The sequence below is a fragment of the Penicillium hordei genome (assembly GCF_028827395.1).
Source record: "Penicillium hordei strain IBT 12815 chromosome Unknown utg000002l_segment0_segment0, whole genome shotgun sequence".
Lineage (NCBI taxonomy): Eukaryota > Fungi > Ascomycota > Eurotiomycetes > Eurotiales > Aspergillaceae > Penicillium > Penicillium hordei.
The window spans coordinates 1,869,420-1,892,455 of NW_026623143.1; the positions used below are offsets into that span (position 1 = coordinate 1,869,420).

General features: G+C 48.5%; 9 protein-coding genes across 9 annotated transcripts; 4 read left to right on the forward strand and 5 right to left on the reverse strand.

The window, feature by feature from the left end:
* Positions 1–187: 187 nt before the first annotated feature.
* On the reverse strand, positions 188–2,881 carry spb1 (rRNA methyltransferase spb1). The gene is made up of 4 exons (XM_056895056.1): positions 2,797–2,881; positions 2,594–2,743; positions 816–2,535; positions 188–753 (listed from the first exon to the last, which is right to left on the reverse strand). The coding sequence occupies exons 1-4, from the start codon at positions 2,812–2,814 to the stop codon at positions 194–196; spliced, it is 2,448 nt and encodes an 815-aa protein (XP_056754804.1). The 5' UTR covers positions 2,815–2,881; the 3' UTR covers positions 188–193.
* A 234-nt stretch (positions 2,882–3,115) lies between these two features.
* On the forward strand, positions 3,116–5,830 carry N7537_003999 (uncharacterized protein; the record flags this gene model as incomplete). Its single annotated transcript, XM_056895057.1, has 5 exons — positions 3,116–3,235; positions 3,305–5,182; positions 5,237–5,316; positions 5,369–5,518; positions 5,572–5,830. 5 exons carry the CDS (start codon positions 3,116–3,118, stop codon positions 5,828–5,830), a joined length of 2,487 nt encoding a protein of 828 aa, XP_056754805.1.
* Positions 5,831–6,243: 413 nt separating this feature from the next.
* N7537_004000 (uncharacterized protein) lies at positions 6,244–8,902 on the reverse strand (the record flags this gene model as incomplete). The annotated part of the gene is made up of 9 exons (XM_056895058.1): positions 6,244–6,293; positions 6,345–7,302; positions 7,355–7,423; positions 7,473–7,511; positions 7,561–8,128; positions 8,177–8,381; positions 8,463–8,616; positions 8,696–8,741; positions 8,799–8,902. The coding sequence occupies 9 exons, from the start codon at positions 8,900–8,902 to the stop codon at positions 6,244–6,246; spliced, it is 2,193 nt and encodes a 730-aa protein (XP_056754806.1).
* Positions 8,903–9,738: 836 nt separating this feature from the next.
* irs4 lies at positions 9,739–11,256 on the reverse strand (the record flags this gene model as incomplete). Its single annotated transcript, XM_056895059.1, has 1 exon — positions 9,739–11,256. The coding sequence occupies one exon, from the start codon at positions 11,254–11,256 to the stop codon at positions 9,739–9,741; it is 1,518 nt and encodes a 505-aa protein (XP_056754807.1).
* Positions 11,257–11,734: 478 nt separating this feature from the next.
* On the forward strand, positions 11,735–15,040 carry N7537_004002 (uncharacterized protein; the record flags this gene model as incomplete). The annotated part of the gene is made up of 5 exons (XM_056895060.1): positions 11,735–11,958; positions 12,020–13,535; positions 13,596–13,853; positions 13,901–14,045; positions 14,094–15,040. 5 exons carry the CDS (start codon positions 11,735–11,737, stop codon positions 15,038–15,040), a joined length of 3,090 nt encoding a protein of 1,029 aa, XP_056754808.1.
* A 316-nt stretch (positions 15,041–15,356) lies between these two features.
* Positions 15,357–15,933, reverse strand: N7537_004003 (uncharacterized protein; the record flags this gene model as incomplete). The annotated part of the gene is made up of 2 exons (XM_056895061.1): positions 15,357–15,384; positions 15,446–15,933. 2 exons carry the CDS (start codon positions 15,931–15,933, stop codon positions 15,357–15,359), a joined length of 516 nt encoding a protein of 171 aa, XP_056754809.1.
* Positions 15,934–16,658: 725 nt separating this feature from the next.
* On the forward strand, positions 16,659–17,588 carry udpA (UDP-N-acetylglucosamine 1-carboxyvinyltransferase family protein; the record flags this gene model as incomplete). The annotated part of the gene is made up of 1 exon (XM_056895062.1): positions 16,659–17,588. The coding sequence occupies one exon, from the start codon at positions 16,659–16,661 to the stop codon at positions 17,586–17,588; it is 930 nt and encodes a 309-aa protein (XP_056754810.1).
* A 252-nt stretch (positions 17,589–17,840) lies between these two features.
* Positions 17,841–21,217, forward strand: N7537_004005 (DNA ligase (ATP) DNL4; the record flags this gene model as incomplete). Its single annotated transcript, XM_056895063.1, has 7 exons — positions 17,841–17,908; positions 17,972–20,070; positions 20,132–20,263; positions 20,315–20,447; positions 20,509–20,614; positions 20,683–21,130; positions 21,198–21,217. The coding sequence occupies 7 exons, from the start codon at positions 17,841–17,843 to the stop codon at positions 21,215–21,217; spliced, it is 3,006 nt and encodes a 1,001-aa protein (XP_056754811.1).
* A 974-nt stretch (positions 21,218–22,191) lies between these two features.
* Positions 22,192–22,994, reverse strand: N7537_004006 (uncharacterized protein; the record flags this gene model as incomplete). Its single annotated transcript, XM_056895064.1, has 2 exons — positions 22,192–22,248; positions 22,350–22,994. The coding sequence occupies 2 exons, from the start codon at positions 22,992–22,994 to the stop codon at positions 22,192–22,194; spliced, it is 702 nt and encodes a 233-aa protein (XP_056754812.1).
* Between the last annotated feature and the right edge of the window lie 42 nt (positions 22,995–23,036).

Consider the following 23,036-nt stretch of genomic DNA (forward strand, 5'->3'; position numbering starts at 1 on the left):
TCTATAGGCGTCTAGTTGATTAATTATATGACTCTATATGTTGTTATATTCATATCGCCATAAACTTGTGGGTTTCTGAAAGTTTAAAATGCATTTTGAGATTGTACCTATGGAAGAATGAACCCTGGGGTATCATAATTATTTTTGCTATGTAAATTGTCTGATTCAAACATTTGAACTATCAAGGCTCTCTCTATTTCTTAGACTTCTTCTTTGCCAGTCTCTTCTCCGCGCGAACATCTTTCTTCATACGAGCATCGACAATCTTGTACTTGCCCTTGACACCCTTAGGACGACCAGAGATACCACGATTGGGGCCCTTGGCAACCACGAGCTTGACTTCTTGCTTGGGCTTCTTCTTGGTTGCCCTGCTCATCAGTCTTGCGATGGCGCCAGCCTTGTCCCGCTCACTGAGAGCATCGTCCTCTGCCAGAAGTGCTGACTTCTTGCGCAGTTTCTCTAGTCTTTGAGCCGCCTTGTACTTCTTGCGACCCTGGGCCTCCATCACCTTCTTGATCGGGCGTGCATTGATGGCACGCATCTTTTCTCTGATAGCAGCCGCGGCAGCCTTAGTGATGGGCCGGACTGGCTTGCTGTGCTTGCCCTCATCATCGAGGAACCACTCGGGAAGGCCGTCCACGTCACGGAAGGCAAATCGGTTGAAGCCATCGTCGACAATGTCAGTCGACCTCTTTTCTCCAGTAGCCATTGACTGCGCAAGGGCCATGGCTTCTGCGGTAATGATGTCGATGTCTGTAGGGGAGGAACAAATGTTAGTCAGGGCTTTATTCATGTTTGGAATCGTTGTAACTTACCCAGCTGGCCATTTGCTTTTAGTGGGTCTTTTCCTTCAGCCTCTTCTGCCTCGCTCTCATCGGACTCATTGACCCACTCAGAGGTCTTCTTTCCGTTCTTCTTTGCGTCCTTGTTGTTCTTTTGCTTGGGGGCAGGGGTCTTCTCCTCTTTCTCCTCATCTTCATCCATTGCAAAGATGTTGTCGCTTTCTTCCTCCTCCTCGGCCTCGTCTTCCTCAGCCTCCTCTTCATTCTCCTCGCCCTCTTCTAGCCCCTCGAAAATATCTTGATCGAAGAACATGGAGGCATTGTTTGAGAGTTTCTTAGCCTCAAGTGCTTGATCTGTAGTAGCGGTTTCTTCATCGGAATCCTCCTCCTCTTCTTCATCATCGCTGCCTTTCTCTCTGTCGGAAAAGCCCTCCCACTCGTCAACCTCGTATTGCTTGCGTGTCTTTTTAGCACGCAGCTTCGAATCTTTGTCTTCCATGCGGCCGGTGTACTGTTCGTACATCTGGTCGAGCTCCCTTTCGAGGCGGTCCTCCTCGTCGTCGCTCTCTTCGGTTTCAGACTCATCTTCGTTTTCACTTCCGCTCTCGGCGGGAAGATCACGAGCATTGACAACGGCATCTCTGGCATTCTCCCGGTCGACGCGTCTCAAAGTGAACGTGGAGTCGTCGCCTCCCATACCAAGCTGCTCCATACCGATTTCCATGGGGGTGGTCATGTTCATCTGCATTCGAATGATATCCTTGCGCTTCTTTTCATTCTCCTTGCGCCTTTCCTTCTTGCCTTTGGCGGTCTGCGCCTCTCGCATGCGGATCAAGTCTTCCTGGATCTGCAGTTCTTCGTCCATAGGGGCCACCTCGGCCACTTCTTCTGCCTGGCCTTCTTGGGTTGGCTTCTTTTTGATGACAAGTCCGAACTTCTCACGACACTTGATACGCCATCTGAGCAAGTTGCGGAACTCTTTTTTACCTAGGATCTTCAAATCCTCACAGCAAGTTCGGATCTCATCTGTTGTTTCCTCCAAACGGTCTAGTGTGGACAACGCAAGATCTCCACCTGGTGGTTGTTGGAAGCTGAGTTTGTTGTAGGCACCCAAGATAGAGATAGGATCCGTAGTGTTGATGAAATCCGTCACTGGAAGCTCCTTGTGTTGGGTGTAGTCTCCTTCTTCGTAACCTTCACGCTTGCGCTTCTTCTTTTCCGGGTTGAAAACCTTCGCTTCGTAGTTGGGAGTGGGAGCGGAAAGTTCAGCAAAGACGTGCTTCGGGTCGAGGAACTTCGGGTCAATGCGCTTGGGAGCCTTGAAGCCGCGGCAAACGACGAAAATTTCGGCGGAGACATTTCGGGACGAAGGAGGCTTGGTTGCCTCGACGGAATTGAACAGCTGCTTGAAAACCCACAAGAGGGGGTTGTAATCCTTGGACCGGAAGACCTTGGTAACGAAAGTTCCGCCCTCGCCCAAGAAATCAGTAGCCAGTCGCAGGGACTCCAAAACTAGTTCTGCCTGAGAGAAAGCATCCTGAACCCACGCGGCACCAACGTTGGGGGCACCATCGTGAAGCACGACATCTGCTTTCCAGTGCTTGATGTGGGATCGAATCGTTGCGCGACACTTGTCCGTTGTGATATCGCTTTGGAAAGTAATGGCTCGAGGAATTGGTTTGATGGGGGAGAGATCGACACCAATGATGAGACTCTGCGCAGGCATGTACTCTGCAGCGACTTGACACCATGACTGCTCGGCCGTTAGAGAAAGACTTTTGGGATAGAAGGTGGAATTTGCGGATACTCACACCAGGCGCAGCGCAAAGATCGATACAAACTCTGCTTTTCTCCAAGAATCCATACTTCTGGTTCAATTGGATCAACTTGAACGCGGCACGAGCTCTGTAACCCTTTTCTTTGGCAAGTCGATACCATTTATCCAAACGACCTTTTCCATGCTGCAAATAGTCAGTACATGAAATGATGTAAGCTGAGATAAAACTGAGCAAACCTTTTTCTGGATCGCCATTTTGAAGAATAGCTGATCTTAATAGACCAGAAAATCCTTTTAAAATGACCGGGGAAATAGAACGAATGTATACTTTCTCTATGGAAGAGGATCCGAGAAAAAAAAAAGTTGCAATACTTATCGCTCACCGCCTTTGAACTTGTTCTCCGGCTTGTTGCCTGAGGCCAAAGGTCAGTGCCAGGCATGTGACGTGATATCACTCAGGCACCCCCCAACCAAGTCACTTGTGGCGCTTTGTAGATGCTTGGTCACTTGGGTTTGACCGTCTAGACTATAGACCTGATGTTTTTACCCTACCTCCATGACACCCAAGGGATCTCGCAAGAGAGTGAAGACCAGCCCCTCCGGCGTGGACTCACCCGCTGGACTGAGCGGTGATGGCCGAGACCGCTCAGACTCCCAGTCACGGGGGTACAATGCCGTAAGCTCTTTGTGACCACAATAGCCAGTTCCTTTTATCATATTTACTAATCACCTATCTTTCTTATAGAGCTGGTACCCCGGGTCCTGGTCTTCCATTGCAAGAGTGTCTAAAGCTGCCCCAGTTACCGAGGTTGCCCGTGAAAGCATTTCAGCGGCCAAAGCTATAGCATCGAACGTCACGAACTCATCGACTTCTCTTCTTGATACCCCAACAAAGAATCGACATTCTTCCATTCAACTTACGCGAAAAGTGGGTGCCTCGACCAGGTCTCTGCCCGCTGACGCTACCACCACCCGAGTCAACATTGCATCGGATGGATCCGCTTCCACTACGGCTGCCGCCGATACCGAAGAATCCAGGGCTGTAAACCCGGCAACATCCGATAAAGAAACACCCGAGGATAGTGATATCAAGCCGCTAGAGGAACCACCAAAGGAACAAAAGGCCACCCCTAACGCCGATCCCAGCATATTGCATGCGGGATCTGCAGAGGGCACTGAACAATCTAGTGGCTGGCTCTCATGGATCTATGGACCATCGGCTACGTCTGCAGTTGCTGCGAATGTCCCAGAATCCCAAGCTGTGGAACATCCGTCGGCTGAAAACCAAATGGCAGAGCAGGGTGCTCAGCCTATTGTGAAAGGCTATACGGCACGGGAAGAAGACCTGGAACCAGAACCAGAGCAGACAAAAGATACTGTTGGTACAGTTGAAGTTATCCCCACATCCCAGAAGCGTTCGTGGCTTCAGATGTGGTATGGTACAAACTCAACGAGCAAGCAACAAGACCCACCATCTACAGAATCCACCATCTCACCTTCCACGAATCACAATTTCACCGAGGCTGTCGACACAAACATGGCACCACAAGATCCCCCAGATGAGTCAATGGAACCAGCTGGCGGGTCACAGACCCCAGTCGGGACGACGAGATCATCTGGCTGGTCATTCTGGTCCAAAGATCCAAAGAAAGATGGACCCTCCGACAAACCACAGGAAGGCGAATCTATTGAGGCGTCAATGGGACCGAACTCGCCTTCAAAGCATGGAGCACTTGAACCAGGTACAGATTCAAATGTCAAGATAACCCAGAAAGGCAGTATCAAAATCAAATCTCAAAAAGACAACCGTCTCAAGGATGTATCTGGGTCCACCATTGAAGCCACCCCTACATCTACGCTGCCTGTTGAACCTCGACCAGCTGATACCGCCGCCTCAAAACAATTACAGCAAATTCTTCCCAACCAAGTACTGCCGAAGTTCGAAGAAACCTATCCGTTTGAGCAATCGCCCTCCATCTTGCAAAGCCTCGGTCGACTTTTGCATTATGGGAAAGGACCAGAGGTTAGGCACGTCAGCAGGGTCAGAGATCCGCTGCATGTGAGACATGCTTTGGCTATTGGTGTCCATGGATATTTTCCCGCTCCTTTCATTCGGAATTTACTTGGACAACCCACAGGTACATCCATCCGGTTCTCCAATATGGCAGCAGAAGCCATCCGGAAGTACACCCAGAGTCATGGCTACTCTTGTGGTATTGAAAAGATCGCATTGGAAGGAGAAGGCCGTATTACGGAGCGAGTGGATCTCCTGTGGAAGCTGCTTCTGAATTGGATGGAGGAGATCCGCAAGGCCGATTTTGTCATGTTCGCATGTCACAGTCAAGGTGTGCCAGTAACGATTATGCTAGTTGCAAAGTTGATACAATTCGGCTGTCTTGACACCAAACGAGTCGGCATCTGCGCTATGGCAGGTGTAAACCTCGGCCCATTCCCGGATTATCGCTCTCGATGGATCAGCGGGTCGGCTGGAGAACTGTTTGAGTTTGCACTGCCTTTCAGCAAGGTCTCGAAAGAGTACGAAGCTGCTCTTAAATGTGCTCTCAATTTTGGTGTTCGCATATCTTATATTGGAAGTATCGACGACCAACTCGTTTCACTGGAGGTGAGTACATATCCTGATGTTCAAGTAGCTATTAAATTGCTAACTTGCCCCTAGTCTTCCCTCTTTTCTCCCATAACCCACCCTTACGTCTACCGCGCTGTCTTCGTGGATGGCCGAGTCCATGCCCCAAGCTTGTAAGCAACCCCGCACCCATCCCATATCAACCATGCTAATATGAAAACACAGCCTCTCTCATCTAGTTGGCTTCGCCCTAAAGCTTCGCAACCTTGGTGTCCCCGACCACGGTCTAATCCGCGAACTAAGCACCCCACTAGCAGGAAGTCTGTACTCAGGAGAGGGACATTCTCGGCTATACGACGATGAAGCCGTGTACTTGTATGTATCAGTCATGAATCTTTACCCACATCCAAACTGACATCATCTTCCAGCATGGCCATAGAATTCGCACTCGAGACTTCTTCCGTCCCAGACTCCGCGCTCAGCGTCAAGCGAGCCAGCAGCTCCATCACACCAAACCCGTACATCCTCCCCTTCGCCATGCGCGGTCTGCTGGAAGAGGAATATGTGCGCCAAGAGCTGCACGACGAGACTATGGAATTGCTCAGGCAATTTGATGACTGGAAACCCTCTAGTAAGGTTTTGAAAGATGTGAAATTTAGACTAGAAGGTATCCGGTCGAAGCTTTAGCTACGCTTGGTAGTCAAGAATTAGAAAGTATCTTGCTTGAATGGAGATTCGATATTAGCGGTTTATTAGATGGAAATACACGTTCTCTTCTAAGACTTGCTGCCGGTCTGTATAGAAACACAATTACGTCATTCATAGTGGACACATTCCCTTCTTGGTCTTGACCGAACTGTGATGGTAAATAGTTTAATATGCATACGAAACACAACTTCTATCATATTAACCTATCTACCAACGAAAGCCATCATATTTGCATTATGCCTGAGATATCCAAAAACGCCCCGATTCTGTTGACTGAGCACGGAATAAGAATAGTGGAGAATCCAGTCGTAAAAGAGAGGAGATCATTAAAATGGCAGTGCCAAAAAGAAAAGCCTAGAACGGCCGAAGGAAAAAAGTACCCCCCTCCTCAATTAAACAGATGCTAGTGGGAACGCCGTTTTATATGCACCTTCGATTTCGTCTAGAACAAAAGTTAGCATGAGGACCACATAGTAGGAAACAGAAAACCAACCTCTCATCCCATCCAGAGCCTCAAAAGCAAGCGAATAATTCGACACAGCCCCGATAATCCGCTCTAAACCCTGCCGTAGTTCCTCAATAAGCTGGCCAGTCGAATCCCCACCATGCTCATTATGCGGACTGTCAGGCGCAAGCTGTTTCGCCACGCGCGCCTTGTAGTAGATCATGAACATCGCATAGCTACTTTGCATCAGACAGCATGCGAAGGAAGGCATGGTCCTAGGCAAAGGACGACCCTGCTGTTGCTGTGGATCCAAGAGGGGCTGCGGGACGGGCAGACTATGGAACATGCGGGAGATGACGAGTGAGGCCTGGAGACATATTTTCGCGGACTGCTGCGTGCTGTAGGGGAATCCGGCTGCGAATGGATATTGCGAGTACTGGGGTGCGTATGAGTTGATTTCGGGGTGGATATCTGATGAGGTGGAGGAATCGGATGGGGTCATGTATTCTGTTGAGGCTGCTCGTTCGAAGGAGCTTAGGTTTGAGCAGGAGCAGGTGACATTGTGGAGGCCGGCGGGTTTGGTGCTGACGGTTGTGGTAGCGTTGCTTGGGTTTGCTGCTGTCAGATCGCAATGTCTTTTGATGAAGAGGGGGATGTCTGAGAAGGCTCGGAAGCGGTGCGTTTTGATTTGGGCACTAGGGTCTTTGTTAGTCTGATCTAGGTATGAGAGGGGGAATGGCTCGAACCTGGATAGTTTGATTCGGGATATTGCGCGTATGCTCTGGGCTGTAATGGATTCGTTGTGATCGCCGAAATCTGATGTTTGGGGTAGAAGAGGGAGTAGCTCCGCCTGTGCAATTACAGAGTGGGTCCAGGCATCAAGTTGTTGCATTCGTTCGAACATATAATACATCCCCGATTGGGATGCAATGCACTTGTTCAGATCACCAATGAACTGGGTTGCCGATACAAGCACTTGTTGAGCTTGTATAAAAATACCCCAGCCCTGAGGAGGGGTTAGCAGATGGAAGACAATCAAGAGGTCTTGGAGTTCAAACCTCGGTATCTGATGAAAACGATGGATATGGAGTCGTGAACTGCGGGTCATTGATAACAATAGCAGGCATCTAGTTCTTTATTAGCCCCAGATCATGTTTGAAGAACTATGTTACTCACCGTTGTGCTGACAATAGATCCTTGCATCACACAATAATACTGAATTACAATCAGCTTAGGAACCAGGAAATAAAAAAGGGATACAAACCGTCATCCACCAGGCTCTCCGTCGAGCTTCCGAAAATTCATCATTCCCCATTTGAGCATGAAGTGACTTATCCAAAGCAATTGCAAGAGCTTGGCCAGCACGATAACGCATCTTGAGCAAGTTACCGCGTTGGGCGTATTCATAAACTGAAAGCACTAGAAGAGCCAGGAGGCTCTCATAGTCCACCGGAGTTTGCGAGTGGAATCTTTCCCGTCCAACAAACGGTCGTGCGGCAGACAATGCCTGTCCAGGATCAGTCGCGGACAGATCAAGATCACACTCTGTTTCGACTGTTGAATGAGCCAGTTGGGCGAAAGTATGCGCGTATTGTCTGCGCTGGAACACAGACGCTGTGGACGACGGCTCAAGATCACTTGGGTGCGGGATCAAAGCCAAGACCGCAGACAGGGCAAGACTTAGAGGCGAACGGGGCCGGTACATCATTGTCGGTTCAGATGTACTCGAACATGGAACAGAGCAGTTCAATGGTCGATCTCGGCACGGTGGTGATGCCCGTGGCGGAAGAATGGGGAAATAGTTATGAATGAAGTCATAATAGGCATTCAATCTGGGGATATTAGACCATATATGGAATTTACTGCAGACGGACACTTACATTTCGGGCTCGCTTCCATAGGTTCTTACGAACGGTTGAGTGCTGTTCAAGGGTGGTGATACCAAGGGCACTTGCATATGGGACTGACTGCCATCACCAGTGAAGAAGCTCTGGAACATGGAGGGAATTTCAGACTGGAAATCTAGATGCCTCAAACCTGCGCCAGGCAGAGAGAGTTCATCGATTTGGTTGAACATCCCTGGTGCTAGAATTTGATTAGTATATCGCCTTTCTTTTTTTATTTATTTATTTTTTTTATTTTTCGGACATGAGGATAATGACGTACCTTCTTCAAACTCTGGGGGTGAAGGGACAGCATTATACAAAGCATCATCTTGCCTCGATTCCTGCTCTGGTGACAGGGAGGACTTCTCCTTCTTTTTGCGTGGCCCACCTCGTTTGCTGGGTAGATAAGAGCATTCTCTGTCCTTGCTAACACACTAAAATAAAGGTCAGTTTCATGCAATGAACATTGATCAACTTAAGATCCACAATAAATAAGCTCCCAAAAGCACTCACATTCGCGCATGGCACCTGGCCGCCACATCTTGTTCTCGAAGCCCGACTAGAATAATATATTAGTGGAGAAGTTCCTCTTTTTTTTCTCACGGGATTTGCTCACCAAGGCAGACAGGCTACCTTAACTGGCGGTTTAGCAAACTTCTTGCGAACCGACCGAGGCGCTGTCGTGGCCAGTCCGTTATAGTCGTGAAAAGTATCGACCATGGTGATACTTAATAAGTCGAATAAACTACAAACACATCGATTTGAAACTGCACCTCCTGGGTGTCTTTGCAACCAAGTACTAGTTGAAATGGGGCATTCTGCGGCTTAATAAAAAATCGCAAGTCCGAAAGGGCGCTGATATAGAGACTTCCGTGTGATTGCTTGATCTTCGCAAATCCCGAGCCGTGGGGAGGTTCGGGATTTGCTTTTCGCAACTAAGCAAAGAGGGATCAAGTTCGACCCCAAATTGGAGAGATGGTGTCAGGATGCAGTCTATATGCAGGATAATCGAAAATGATGCTTTTCATTCCATGGTCTTTTTTTCTTCGGCACATAGCATCTTGGGAATGAAAAAGAGAGAGAAGAGAAATGATATTCCAGGGATTTCAAAGTTCGGATGTGAACGTACCGATACGACAAATACCCGTATTAATTCACTGTGGCGGGAGAGAGACATGTAATTTTACTCAGCTGAAACGGTTAATCACGTGGATCCACCGCCATAGAAGCGTGATGATGTAGCTATTTAATATTGAAGACTTAGTCTACTCCGTATGTACTTTATCGTGAAGGCTGAATTGAGATTTAACATGATCTGTCGATCGAAGGGTGTCCCCGGCGATCTCTTCCAACCAAACAGAAGATTCGGACATAATTCGGAGAGGTTATCAAATCATTCTTTAACGGGGTGGATCTTTAACCAATCGCTAAACAACTCACGATACAGGGCTACGATAATTATGGAGAAATGATTTGGAATACATTTTCATGCTAGGCATTGTCGATCGATGTCAAGCTATCCACAGGGATGTGCCTAATCCGATTCGTCATTAGACTTAAGCATGGGCCTTACCTTTTCCAAGGGGGAGCTTAATACCCGCAATATGCCGCACGCTATCCCAGACACTGTCCCGAACTTTCACAGGGAGCTTGTGTCCCTTCAAGAACTGGTCGATCAACCACATTCCGACCACGAATTCCTCACGCACCAAAAGTCCGATATGTTGGTGATCGACTAAATCCCACACTTGCCCCAAAATCGCCTCTGGCAGGCGACTGCGGGACCAGATTTCCCGGACCACCAGATTGAGAACCATATCCGAAGCATTAGGTGGCCATGGCCCGGTTCCATTAGGATCGGGTGGGACGAGAAGCCCTTTATTAGAAGCCCAAACACCTTCGTACCGTTTGCGTTCCTTCTCGGTGACCTCGCGTCGCCAGCGCTTACGGTCGCCCTCCTTGTGCTTGTGGGGGTGTTTGTGCAGTGGGTTTCTGTGTTTTCGGTGGTCGGTATCGGTGGGTTTCGGCATGCCGCGAAGTGTCATCGGCATGCTCTTCGGTGGACTTGGTGTCCTTGATAGATCACTCTTGGATTGGTGTGCCAAATGTAGAATGGATCGTGCCCCTCGTCGCTGCGGAGGGAGCGGTGGGGGAGCCTTGATAGATGGGGAAGCCTTGATAGATGGGGATGCTCGTGCTGATGCCAGGGATGAGGCGATAATAGCATTGGAGAGGGATTCCTCGCTCATGCCAATCGAGTCATCTATTATGCTGGAGGTACTTGTATGTGACTGGCTTGATATAGATACCTCACTCGGGGTTGAAGATCGCTTAGGTATTGCGGCAGTTCCATAGTTTCTCATAGACCCTCGTGATGGAGGCACACGTGGTGGAAGCCTGGGTTTCAGCTCAACTGGCGGGACAGAAGAGTTCCGAGGCTCAAAGGAGGGATGGGGGCTCAGTTCTCGACCATCGTGATTATTTAGAGTTGCCCTAGATTGTTGGGATGGAGAGTGCCCGTAGATAGGCAAATCTGAGTCAGACTTTAAGCCATTTTCGTGCAGCATGCGATCCAAGGGACTATCTCTCCCTTGGATCGCGCGAAGCGGGGTCGGTGCTAGTAGCTGTCGCTTTTCTGGTGAGGGTGGCACCCGACTCGCACTTCGTACTGCACCTGCGCCAAGTCTGGCGGTTGTCGACGGAACACTGGTGTCCCGCCCAGGGGACCTTGACGCAGCGAGCCGTGCCGCAATCTGGGAGGCCGAGGAGAGAGAGGCGGCTGAGGTTCGTCCTCTCACACCTAATGATGTACTGGCTGGAGGCGAAAGTGGTCTGGCAAATCTCCCAACCTTATCCTTTACAGAGCCCACTTCGGGGGCATCGGATCCAGTCCTCTGGTGACCCAGAGGACGATGATCACTTGCCATTGCAGCAGAAGAACTAGCCCTCACATTGGTAGCCCTCACATTGGGTGAGGGATCCCTGGAGTGCTGGAATGCAAGCGTGGCGCCTTGTAGAGCGTCATTCCGGGCCACACCCAACCGCTGGTTCGCGGAAGCGGCCTCGCCATTCATGGAATCGGTTCCCCGCAAAATTCGGTAAGTATGCAGGTGATGCGAGTTGAAACCAGGATTATATGAAGATGATCAAGACACTAGGATGATCCTTCATATGATTTGTTTTCTTTTTTTTTCCTGAGATGTTTAGGGGGAAATATCGACGGGAAATGGCCGTGCACGCGACCGTACACGTTTCTTCTACGCGACTACGTGTGTACAGCTTACGGAGCAACACATATGAAATCAAATATCACGATTAAAAGTATTTTCAGATGTTATATCTCTATGGTTTCATTATTTTACACATTTCTAACAATTCGATTGTACTTCGTCAACTCCGCACTGTTTACCCCAGACTTTAATTAACCGAGCCGCCATTTATTCATCCGTTCTCCGCTTTGCTTCCCCCTCCCCATCTGCATCTGCAATGTGACTTACATATCAGCTTGGCTTGGGAAAATGCTATCTACTTCTCTGAAGCACAATCGGAACCATGGCGGGTAAAAATAACCCCGAGGATCCTCATGTTGGAATAGAACGGAGATCCGAAGTTCGAGATACAGATCGGAATCCAGACGAACTGGTTGCCGGTCACATTCAATGCTCAGTGTGTAGCAGTACATTCCGACGGCCAGAGCATCTGAAACGGCATCTGCGGAGTCACACCAAGGAGAAGCCGTTTGAGTGTGCCCAGTGCGGTCGGCATTTTTCCAGAACGTATGCGCGCTTGGGTTATAGCTATCCTAGCGTCGAGATTCACGTGCTAATCAACCCCCAGTGACACCCTCCATCGACATGAATTGAGTCATCATGCACCAGGTACGGGAGGGAAAGATCGCGCACACCGGATTACCGTCAAAACATTTCGGGCTTGCTTTAGTTGCGCAACGGCAAGAGTAAGATGTAGCGGAGGCACGCCATGTGGACGATGCCACACTCGCTCGCTCGGATGTCAATACCCCACACAAAGACGGTCTAAAGCAAAAGACAGAAGAGATTCAGAGCAGGAAGCTCATGTGCAGAGCGACAACCTCAAACCCATGCACCAAGAGTTGAATTCGGCTTTTAGTCAGAGCCAGTTTTCTGTACACCCACAAAATGAGCCGACATCATCCAAAACTTTGCTCAACACGTCATCTACACCCGGCAGTGATATCACAAAACGAATACCACAAAATGCACGCACCATTGCAGACGCCTCGAATCATCGTTTTTATCTCCCGAATGAGGCACAAGGGCCGTCTGAAATAGTTCCACCAGGGGTTTACTCTAGAGACATCAACCAGGCATATAACTCGGGCTCTGATAACCCCAAAGCGTTACCTGTTGATTCATCCAACAACTTAGACTCTGAAGTCAGGGATATTCAGCCGGGAATGACCAACCCAGCAGGTGACATTGAGATGACCATGGCAAATAATCCGGGGATCCCACTAGAGTTTGATCCCGCGTTCTTTGACCAATCTATGCTTTCCACCATCAATTGGCTCCCTAGTGAGTTGCTTTCTGGTCCTCCTCATTTCCACGCGCAGTCCACCGGTGTTTCCTCGCAATACAGCCAATCTCTCAGCCCAAGTACCCACTTCTCTCGGACAGCGTGGCAACCGCCGGTTATCAACGCTGGGCAAACCAGTTCTTTGCAACCAGAGCGAGTCTCCCAGACACCCTCTGTGCATGTTTCTCTAGGAAACAACATGGGAAGCCCTAATCAATATTCCCACGGTATTAGCGAGCCTTCTCCTCATACCGAGTCAGTGGGCTCCGCCAAGGGATCGGCGGACTACTATGTTGATGGTGCGCCATCCAGACTCCCAAAGTACGGGAAGAAACACACGCCTTGGTCCAGCGAATCTGTAGCGCCGCTCGATACTAGCAGGCAGCTGCTCATTGAAGATGGCGAGCACGGGTTCAACTTCCCTATCATTTCTGAACTACGCACAGATCAGATATCGGAAGATATAACCCGGTTCACACAACGGATTGAAACCTCCACCTACGATGAGATTTATCGGCACTTTGTTCAACTATGCTGCAATGAAACTCCCTTTTTTGAGGTGTTCGAATCGGAGAAATTCCCCACCGTGGAGGAATGCAACCAGTTCATCTTCTTCTTCTTCAATTCATTTCAGGCCGTTTATCCGATATTACATCTTCATAGATTTAATCCCAATACAAGCCATTGGCTCTTGACTTCGTCAATATTAGCACTTGGCTGCCACGTGTCCCACATTTCCGAGATGGAGCAGTGTACAGCTGCTTTCCACGAACTAATTCGGCGAGGTATCTATCTTGAGGTGAGAAAGACTTTCCTACCCCCATGTGTTCGTTTCCAACTAATTGTTTTGCACCGCCAGAAAGAAAAGAGTCCCCCTAGTCAGGCTTCTCTCGAGATATTGCAAGCTATGTTGTTCAACTGCATTGGACTTCTCCATGGTAGGAGCGAGCGAGGAAAGGCTTCGGCCTTGAGCACCTTTGGTGACTTGGTGACACTCATGAAAACCTCCCGCTTGTTGACACCGATGCGAACAAAATTCAATGAGGCGTCACCAGATGCAGCTTGGGCATCTTGGATTCAAGATGAGGTCAGGAGACGTACCGGCTATTGTATATGGGTAAGTTTTGTCGAAAAATGAACATTTACTGTTACTGACGACGACAGCTTGTCGATTGTACTCTTGCATATTACTTTGATGATCGGCCTCTGCTCTCCCTAGATGACGGACAAGCTGCATTACCCGCGCACGAGAAGTTATGGCAAGCAACATCCGCAGATGCATGGAAGCCACTGTGGGCGAAATCATTTGGTACCTCGTATTCAGATCCAATAACCGACCAATCTCTAACTTCTACAGCCAACGAATCCTTATACAACGCAGTCCATATCCTCTACATTGAGAAGAGAGTAGTAGTTGGAATAGGAGAATTCAGTCACATCTTACTCATCCACGCTCTCTACCACCGGATGTGGGAAGTGGGTGACTACTTCCGCCGCCCACTATCCTTCTGGAACCCGACAGCGAAGAAGCAATCATGCGATACCGCCATCCCCACAGGCTCAGTCTGGCTCCCAGGAATTCCCTCATACTCGAAATGGCGCAACAGCACATGCGACTGCCTCGACATCCTCCACTGGACCGCTAACAGCACCGTAGCCAAAGCCGCAGGTCTCGAGCACCCAACCATCCTCCACCTCCATGCCGCCCGATTATTCCTCCTCACTCCATTCCGCGAAATGCGCTCCCTAGCAACCTCCCTAGCAACAGAAAAGCAGCCCTGGAGTAAACGACACCAGTCCCTCGAGTGGCAGTATATCTGGCGCTGGATGAAACACGACCAATATAAAGCCCGGCTTTCAATCATTCACGCCGGCGTCACCCTCTGGCATATCCGTCGTTACTCGACGAACGCTTTCCACGAGCCTGTCGCGGCGTTCATCGCTGTGCTGACGCTGTGGGCGTACGGATCATATCACCTGCATACGTCCCATGAGTCGAGTCCGCGTGCAGAGCCGCTTCATGAACCGAGTTTCATTCATCTTGACCGGCCGTGTGATGATGAGCTTGTGCAGCTTTTTGTGAGGGAGGGTCATGCTATGAGAGGGAATGTTACTGGTGTTGGTGATATATGTGGGGCGGAGGGTCCGGAAAGGGTCCTACGGATTGGATGTGAGATTCTTTCGGGCTTGACGGCGTGGAATGTTTCGAAGAAGTTCGTGGCTATTTTGACGCGGCTTGCGGAATTGAGCTCGTGTCGTTCCTCTTGGGGACAGAATTGTCGACGTGATGCTGAACACATCTGACTTTTAGCGTGTATGGCAAATAGACACATTTCTTATTCTGTATACTAGTCTCTGTATTGGTCTTAACCCTTTCCAAAAGCTTGGCAATACCGAAGTGGTCGAGCATGAAGTGCAGGGGCCTGTCAAAGCAGTGTAAAAGGCTTCCAAGAGGTACGGCCTGCTGTAAAATTGAAAGCTAACAATTTTCTGCTGGAATCAAAAACCAATAGGATCAAAGTCCCAAATCTTAAAATGGGAAGACGCATGGTTTATTCTTTAAGAGGTATTTGGTTATTTGCGTAAAAGCTCAGATGTAAATTAAAGCTACGTTTCCTCTCTAATCGATGGTGAGGAGCATTGGTAAGCTTTATCGTTACAGTAGAAATGAATAAATCCTTCAGACGCTTGAAAATGCTGTCTCGATACCCAGATTGACATTCGGCCCTCGTCATGGTACGTGTCTTGCCATCCATCAGGTCAACAATTTCCACGCTTTCGAGAACATCACTGAGTTCCACCCCATAAGCACCGATATTTTGAATGGGAGCCGCACCCACAGTGCCGGGAATGAAGGATAGGTTCTCGATGCCACCAAGGTTGTGGGTGAGACAATAGTCAACCAGCGAGCCCCATGTGACACCTCCGCCCACCTTGAGCGATGTATGCGTATGGGCTCGAGAAATGGGCTCGATTCCGAGAATCTTGTTCTTCAGAAAAACCCCGTCATAGGACTTCTCAACAAAAAGTAGATTACTTCCTCCTCCCAGAATCACATGGGTTTGGAACAATGGTGATTTGATGAGCTTATCGAGACTCTTGTTCTGGATACGGACGACATAGCGTGCAATAACTTGAATCTTAAAAGTGTTGTAGTATTGCAGGCTGATATTTTCCTCCCAGTGAAAGCTTGACATTTCTGGAGTGGCGGTGTGGATTGTTGCTGCAGTGGTATATATATATATATATATATTAGGCCTAGATCTAGATTCTGCTAGGGACGACAAGTCATTTCCAAACCAGTCACGCGGGCCATACATGTAAGTGCATTCCTGACAAGATCTCCAATTACATCTCACTATAGAGCGCTATGGCCCACTTTGGCACACCGATCTGAGCTGAGCTTGAAGATAGTGCGCCCTACGGAGATCTGCAATATACACGGTGAATTCCATTGTGCGATAAATATTCTCCTTTATAGCAGAAGATACTAGGGCAGCAATTTCCAGAGCATACCACATGCGATGAAAAGTATTATAGCCATCAAAGGCGGCCACGATGTTGCGAAAGATATACATGTCTCTGGGTCAAAAAATGCCGGGCTAGCCCTCATGGCCACATCTCTACTGGCGTCCGGGCAAAGCACACTTGAAGGGGTCCCGCTCGTGTCTGATATTGACAGCATGGATCATATTTGTCAATATTTGGGCGCGAGTATCACACACACGTCTGATTCCTTGCGAATTGATACTACGAATCTAGGCAGTCTGAATGTCCCAGGCCGGCTCACGCAATCATTCCGAGCTTCAATTTTAACATTAGGTCCCTCATTGCACGTTCCGGGTTTGCAAGCATATGTCTCCCAGGAGGATGTTCAATCGGAACACGGCCAATCGAGGAACATCTGAAAGGATTGGAAAAAATGGGAGCCAATATCAAAGTCACCGAGGGGTCCGTTGAGGGTTATGCTCCTTCGGGATTACATGGGGCCACCATTCATATGCAGATCCCATCCGTGACAGGAACCATGGACTTGATGATGGCAGCATGTCTAGCCTCCGGAGTGACGTATATCTACAATTCAGCCCGTGAACCCGAAGTGACAGATCTGGCCCACTGCCTCATCAGCATGGGCGCGATGATACAAGAAGGAGTGGGACCCGGCCCTATCACCATTTTCGGCTGTGATAAGCCCCTCCTCCCCTACCGATACAAAGTCATGGAAGATCGAATTGAGGCAGAGGCATTTCTGATTCTTGGGGCAATGGCTGGAAATCCTCTCACAGTGCATGGATGTACTCCTAAATACCAGACCGCGTTGATAGAAAAGCTGCGTGCAGTGGGTGCTCAGATCGACATCAGGAAATATTCGATAATTGTCCGCAAGGCTATATGTCCCGTAGCCGTGGACATCCAGACGGGCCCATATCCTGCCTATCCGTCAGACCTTCAACCGCAATTCATGACACTACTCTCGGTGGTGCGGGGCACGTCCCGGATCACTGAGGCGGTCTTTGAGAATCGCTTCAATCAATCTGGTGGGCTTATTGCCATGGGAGCAGATATATGCGTTGACGGGGAGGATGCTGTGATATCGGGTGTGAGAGAGCTGTCCGGGAGCATGGTAGCTGCTACAGATTTACGGGTTGGTGCTAGTCTAGTCATTGCAGCCATTGTCGTCAAGGGGATCACTGTTATTTCAAGCGCTCAGCATATTGACCGGGGGTATTATGGGCTACAGAGGAAGTTGGAAAAGATCGGCGTGACTGTGACGCGGTCTCTTGGTTTTGATGAAGGTGCCGGGAAAGTAGACAGTCGGGTGGCCGTTCCTGCTCTCTGCTCAAGAGTGTAACATTGTAGACGATTTTTCACATTGTCAGCTGGTTCAATAGTAGCTATATAGTACCATCTATCTTTGCGACTCAGTTCATCTTCGTATCAACCGCTTACTGAGATGTGATGTAAATCTAGTGTGATATATATAGCTGTGTTCTGGTATAGTTCGAGGAAATGAGTGGGGCTATTCCTTATCTTATCAGCAGTGCAGCCTAAAATCATCTGGGGTAGTTCAACTTCCAACTTTTGGTTCTTAACTTCTTCAATCATGGATTCCGACGAGATTTTAGGGCTGGATCTGTTGAGGACGGAGAAAGAAGAAGATTTGGATGAAAAGTGAGTCCATAACTAACTCATGACACTAAGGTGCTGGGTAGATCACTGAATTCGTTTTGGCAGATACCCCAACAGACCTCACAACCGGGCCCCGACATTGCCGTTCCATGATTTGTATCTCGACCTATTCAATCCACTGAGCGAGCTTAGGAAAAAGCCATCAGGGCCTGCTCCAGCTCGCCGGAAAGTTGCTCCTCATGGAAAAGGTGCTACGAGTCTCAACCCGTTCGAGCGCCGGCGCGATGTGATTGAGCGTTTCATTTCGCGGTGGCGCAAGGATGTCGGCGACGACATCTACCCTGCCCTTCGCCTGATTCTTCCTGACAAAGATCGCGATCGACCAATGTACGGGATCAAGGAGAAGGCTATCGGGAAGATGCTCGTCAAGATCATGAAAATCAACAAAGAATCAGAAGACGGATACAATCTTCTGAATTGGAAGCTTCCCGGCCAGGGTGCTACAACACGTATGGCAGGTGACTTTGCTGGAAGATGTTTTGACGTTCTCTCGAAACGGCCTATGCGGACCGAGCCGGGTGACATGACGATCGACGAGGTCAATGAGAAGCTGGATAAACTATCTGCTGCGTCAAAAGAGGACGAACAACTGCCAATATTGACAGAGTTCTACCGGCGAATGAACCCCGAAGAGCTTCTGTGGCTCATCCGGATTATACTTCGACAGATGAAGGTTGGTGCTACCGAACGAACACTCTTTGATGTTTGGCATCCCGATGCCGAGAACCTTTACAGCATCTCTAGCAGTCTGCGGCGTGTTTGCTGGGAGCTGCATGATCCCAATATCCGGCTTGAGGGAGAGGAGCGCGGTATCACGTTGATGCAATGCTTCCAGCCGCAGCTAGCCCAATTCCAGATGCATTCGTTTGAGAAAATCATTGCTCGCATGAAACCAACAGAAGATGACAATGTGTTTTGGATTGAGGAGAAAATGGATGGTGAGCGTATGCAACTCCATATGACGCCTGACGACTCAACCAAAGGCGGTCGGAAATTTGGCTTCTGGTCGCGCAAAGCGAAAGAATATACCTATCTATATGGGAATGGAATTTATGATGAGAACGGTGCTCTGACAAGGCATCTAAAAGATGCTTTCGTGGATGGAGTACAGAGCATCATTCTCGACGGTGAAATGATCACCTGGGATCCTGAGCAGGACGCCATGATTCCCTTTGGCACGCTCAAAACCGCGGCGCTGGCGGAACAACGGAATCCTTTCTCAAATGGCCCGCGACCTTTGTTCCGCGTGTTCGATATCTTACATCTGAATGGGCGCGATCTAACGAAGTATACCCTTCGTGATCGTCGCAATGCCTTGGAGAAAACTGTCCGGCCTGTCCATCGTCGGTTTGAAATTCACTCTTACGAGGAAGCAACTACCACCACAGAAGTTGAATCGGCTCTGCGGAAGGTCGTCGCTGAGGCATCTGAAGGTCTTGTGTTGAAGAACCCGCGCTCTCCATATCGACTGAACGAACGCCACGATGACTGGATGAAAGTCAAACCAGACTATATGACCGAATTTGGAGAATCACTTGACGTTGTTGTTATTGGCGGCTACTACGGCTCTGGCCATCGAGGAGGTGCGCTATCCAGTTTTCTCTGTGGACTACGTGTCGACGACAACACACAAGCAGCAGAGAAGTGCTGGTCCTTTTGTAAGGTCGGTGGCGGGTTTACTGCTGCTGACTACCAGGAGGTCCGCCATAATACAGATGGCAAGTGGAAGGCGTGGGATGCGAAAAAGCCACCGACTACCTTTATCGAACTGGCGGGTGGAGACGCCCAGCATGAGCGTCCAGATATGTGGATCAAACCATCCGACTCGATTGTTCTGTGTGTGAAAGCCGCATCTGTCGCAATCAGTGATCAATTCCGCATGGGATTGACGTTGCGCTTTCCTCGCTTCAAGAAATTGCGTAAGGACAAAGACTGGAAAAGTGCGCTCTCAGTTCAGGAGTTCCTTGACCTGAAGTCCAATGCAGAGCAGGAACATCGGGAGAAAGAGTTCTCTATCGATAACCCTCGTAAGAAGAGAGTGAAGAGGGCCACTAAGAAACCGCTCACAGTTGCTGGATATGACGAGAATGTGGATGTCCAGTATCTTGGACCTTCTGGGCATGTCTTTGATGAGCTTAATTTCTGTATGTGGCTTGATCGTGTTCCCTTACTATCATACATAATACTAATGTAATGGCCTTCTAGTCATAATGACCGAGTCTACCGTCCCAGAAAAGAAAACAAAACCTCAACTGGAACAACTCGTGAAAGCTAATGGTGGCAAAATCTATCAAACCAAGATAGCTGCGATAGACACGCTCTGTGTTGCCGAGCGGAGTGAGCCTAATTCTACACATATGAAATAACCCTAAGCTAATATTTGGACAGAAACGGTTAAAGTAGCTTCGTTACAAAAGAGTGGGGAGCAAAACATTATTCGACCCTCTTGGCTTATCGATTGCGTCAAACAGAATGAAATAGATGCAGGCCTGCCGGATCTTCTTCTCCCGTTCGAGCCAAGGTACGTTTTGACAGCCAAGGGACATACTCATACACGGGACTGATATGTATCGATTCTATAGGCACATGTTTTTCATGACAGAGGACAAAGAGGAAGAAGTTGCGGCAAACGTCGACAAATTCATGGATAGTTATGCCCGTGATACAACCGTCGACGAGCTCAAGGATGTATGGCGCCCCCAGAGAAATAGCGAGAAACAACCGTGATTTTAGCTAACGTTTATTCCATCTTGCAGATATTCAAGCAAATGGAACAAAACCAAGAGCAGCAGCCCGACCATGCCCCGGACCTAGAAACCATCCAGAGGGTCGAGGCTCGCATCCAGGAAAAGGTAAACGCCGGTTACACAGTACCCTGTGGATGGATCTTCCGAGGCTTGAGGTTCTGCTTCTACTCAAACAAAGATCAGCCAGACGAACCAGCCTCTCGAGAACTGAGAAAGGAGGACCAACGCCTCCACTTCGCTCGCAACACAGCCCGGTTTGCAGGCGCCGAGAGCGCCAACTCGTTGAAGAGCTCGGGCACCACACATGTGATAGTCAACCCAGAGACTTTGTCTTCGGCGGACATATCATCTCTCCGGAAGTCTCTGGCCGAGAGGCCGGGTGCAAAAATGCCGCATCTTGTTAGCGTGGGCTGGGTGGAAGAATGCTGGAAAAATCGCACTTTACTAGATGAAGAGAGTAAGTTGTAACATCCTTTTCGTATTTTTCGTCTTTTGGGGCGTTCTAACGCGTTCTGTGGTGACAGGATTCCCGGTTCCGCGGTGAGTAAGAGCTGAGTTCAATCGCGTGATGAATTATGCTTTTGTTTTGTTTTGTTTTTTGTTCCTGATTTCCTCTTTTGGTCGCTGGATATTTCATGACTGTGCGAAGTGTGCGAGTCGAAATTAACCACGGAGTACAACAAGTCACATTGTATGATCTTCTGACTTCCCTCAAGCCAGCGAGGCTATATCAGACTGGAGAAATACCGGCGTAACCGAAATGACCTACCCCTTAAAGCAGTAAAACCTTTTTTGAGTAGAAACGCCGTATCATTTGAACCCAATGGCTATTATGATGGCCGAAGAGCCCAATATTAAACGACCGAGGCTCATCAGGCCACGCGGGGTGATCTCATGTCATGGCCACGTGGGATGCAAGATGATGTCACATTACGGAATGTTCAAAGTCAATCTAAGATTACCTAAACAAGAGTTTAACCTAGTTATGTACGGAGGTAACTATAGCCAAACGAGTAGGCTCTCTCCAGCTCCAGTATGCTCTCAAGGCAGCCTTTTTGGCGTATTCTTTGTCTTCTATCCAGAACGGCGAACAGTAACTACACGAAGCAAGCACGGCCTAGGCCATCAAAAAGTGAGACTTTGATCAATGACTAACATGAGTCTCGAAAAACTCCAGGGCTCGTGTGACCAGCTGCACTCATACTTTCTTGAACCCTAATTGCCAAGATGGGCTAGTCTATAATGGGGTTTCTCTGTAGTACATGGTATGTATTGTTCAAGTCGTACAAAGTGCGAATGACCGCTAACGTAGTATGTTGAAGTACTCGGCTGTTCTGAACATGATTTAATGTAAACCAATAACCTAATAGCGGTTGGTTAGTAAGAGTAGTCAGAATAGAAAGTTTTATCATATATTTACATCTGCCCCTGCCTCTCCTAAACAGACTGTTTTTAATAGTCATCATCTGTGTAATGTGGCTGTTTATATTGTCTTCCCAGCACTCACTTTGTATGTCTTCACTTCTCACACAGTTTGTTGTGCTTGAAATCCTTTACTAGTACTCGCCAATCAGGCTTATAAATAGGTTAAGGTATCTATTATTTACCAGCTTAACGAAGTCATGAAAAGAAGTATAAGACTCAATTATGTTAACTGCTACTATTAGGTGGCTTACCTTCTCAACCATTTTCTCTTGAAGTGCAATTTTGCATGCCCCCTTAGCCCATAACCCCACTTTGGGTACATACTCCATCACTTCACCAATAATGCATGATTTGATGTCCTTGTAACTCTCTTCGCTTGCGGTACAGATGTTTTTAGCTCCCATGATCTTTGGATTTCCCTCAATGCATTTTTTGACGATTTTGTCAAAGACCTTGCCTGGATCAATGCCAAGCTTCTGAATAGGATGGCCTCTTTTCTGGAAAGTGCCAAATATCCACTCCATAATGATGTGCTTCTTGATAGGATCAATCGAGTACTTTTTATAAGCAGGCGCGAATGCGACTTTGCACTTATACTCTTCACAAATTGTTTTCTTTATCCACGCAAATGCAGCTTTCGATGCTGGAATGGCACTTTTGAACACCTTTTTGCAATCTGGTGGAAGTGGCAACAAATCAACGGACTGTCTTGCTGCAAGATGATTGCCTTGAAGAGCCTCTTCGGCTGTGAGACTGTCATTGCCTGCGGGACGTAACTGTGATTCCATAGCTATGGGGTCATTGCTTAAGAGATCTGTCGGACTTGGGTGGCTGGAGACGAATGCACAGAGCATAGCGATGAGAACCACAAGGGTCGTGAAATTGAGGATATACATTTTGGCGATTAGGAAGCAATCCAAAAAAAGACGAAGTATAAG

Coding starts and splice junctions, on each gene's coding strand:
- spb1 (XM_056895056.1), bottom strand. Junction 2,536..2,593: donor ATCTTTGCGCTGCGCCTGGT/GTGAGTATCCGC, acceptor ACGGCCGAGCAG/TCATGGTGTCAAGTCGCTGC. Junction 754..815: donor AAAAGCAAATGGCCAGCTGG/GTAAGTTACAAC, acceptor CCTCCCCTACAG/ACATCGACATCATTACCGCA.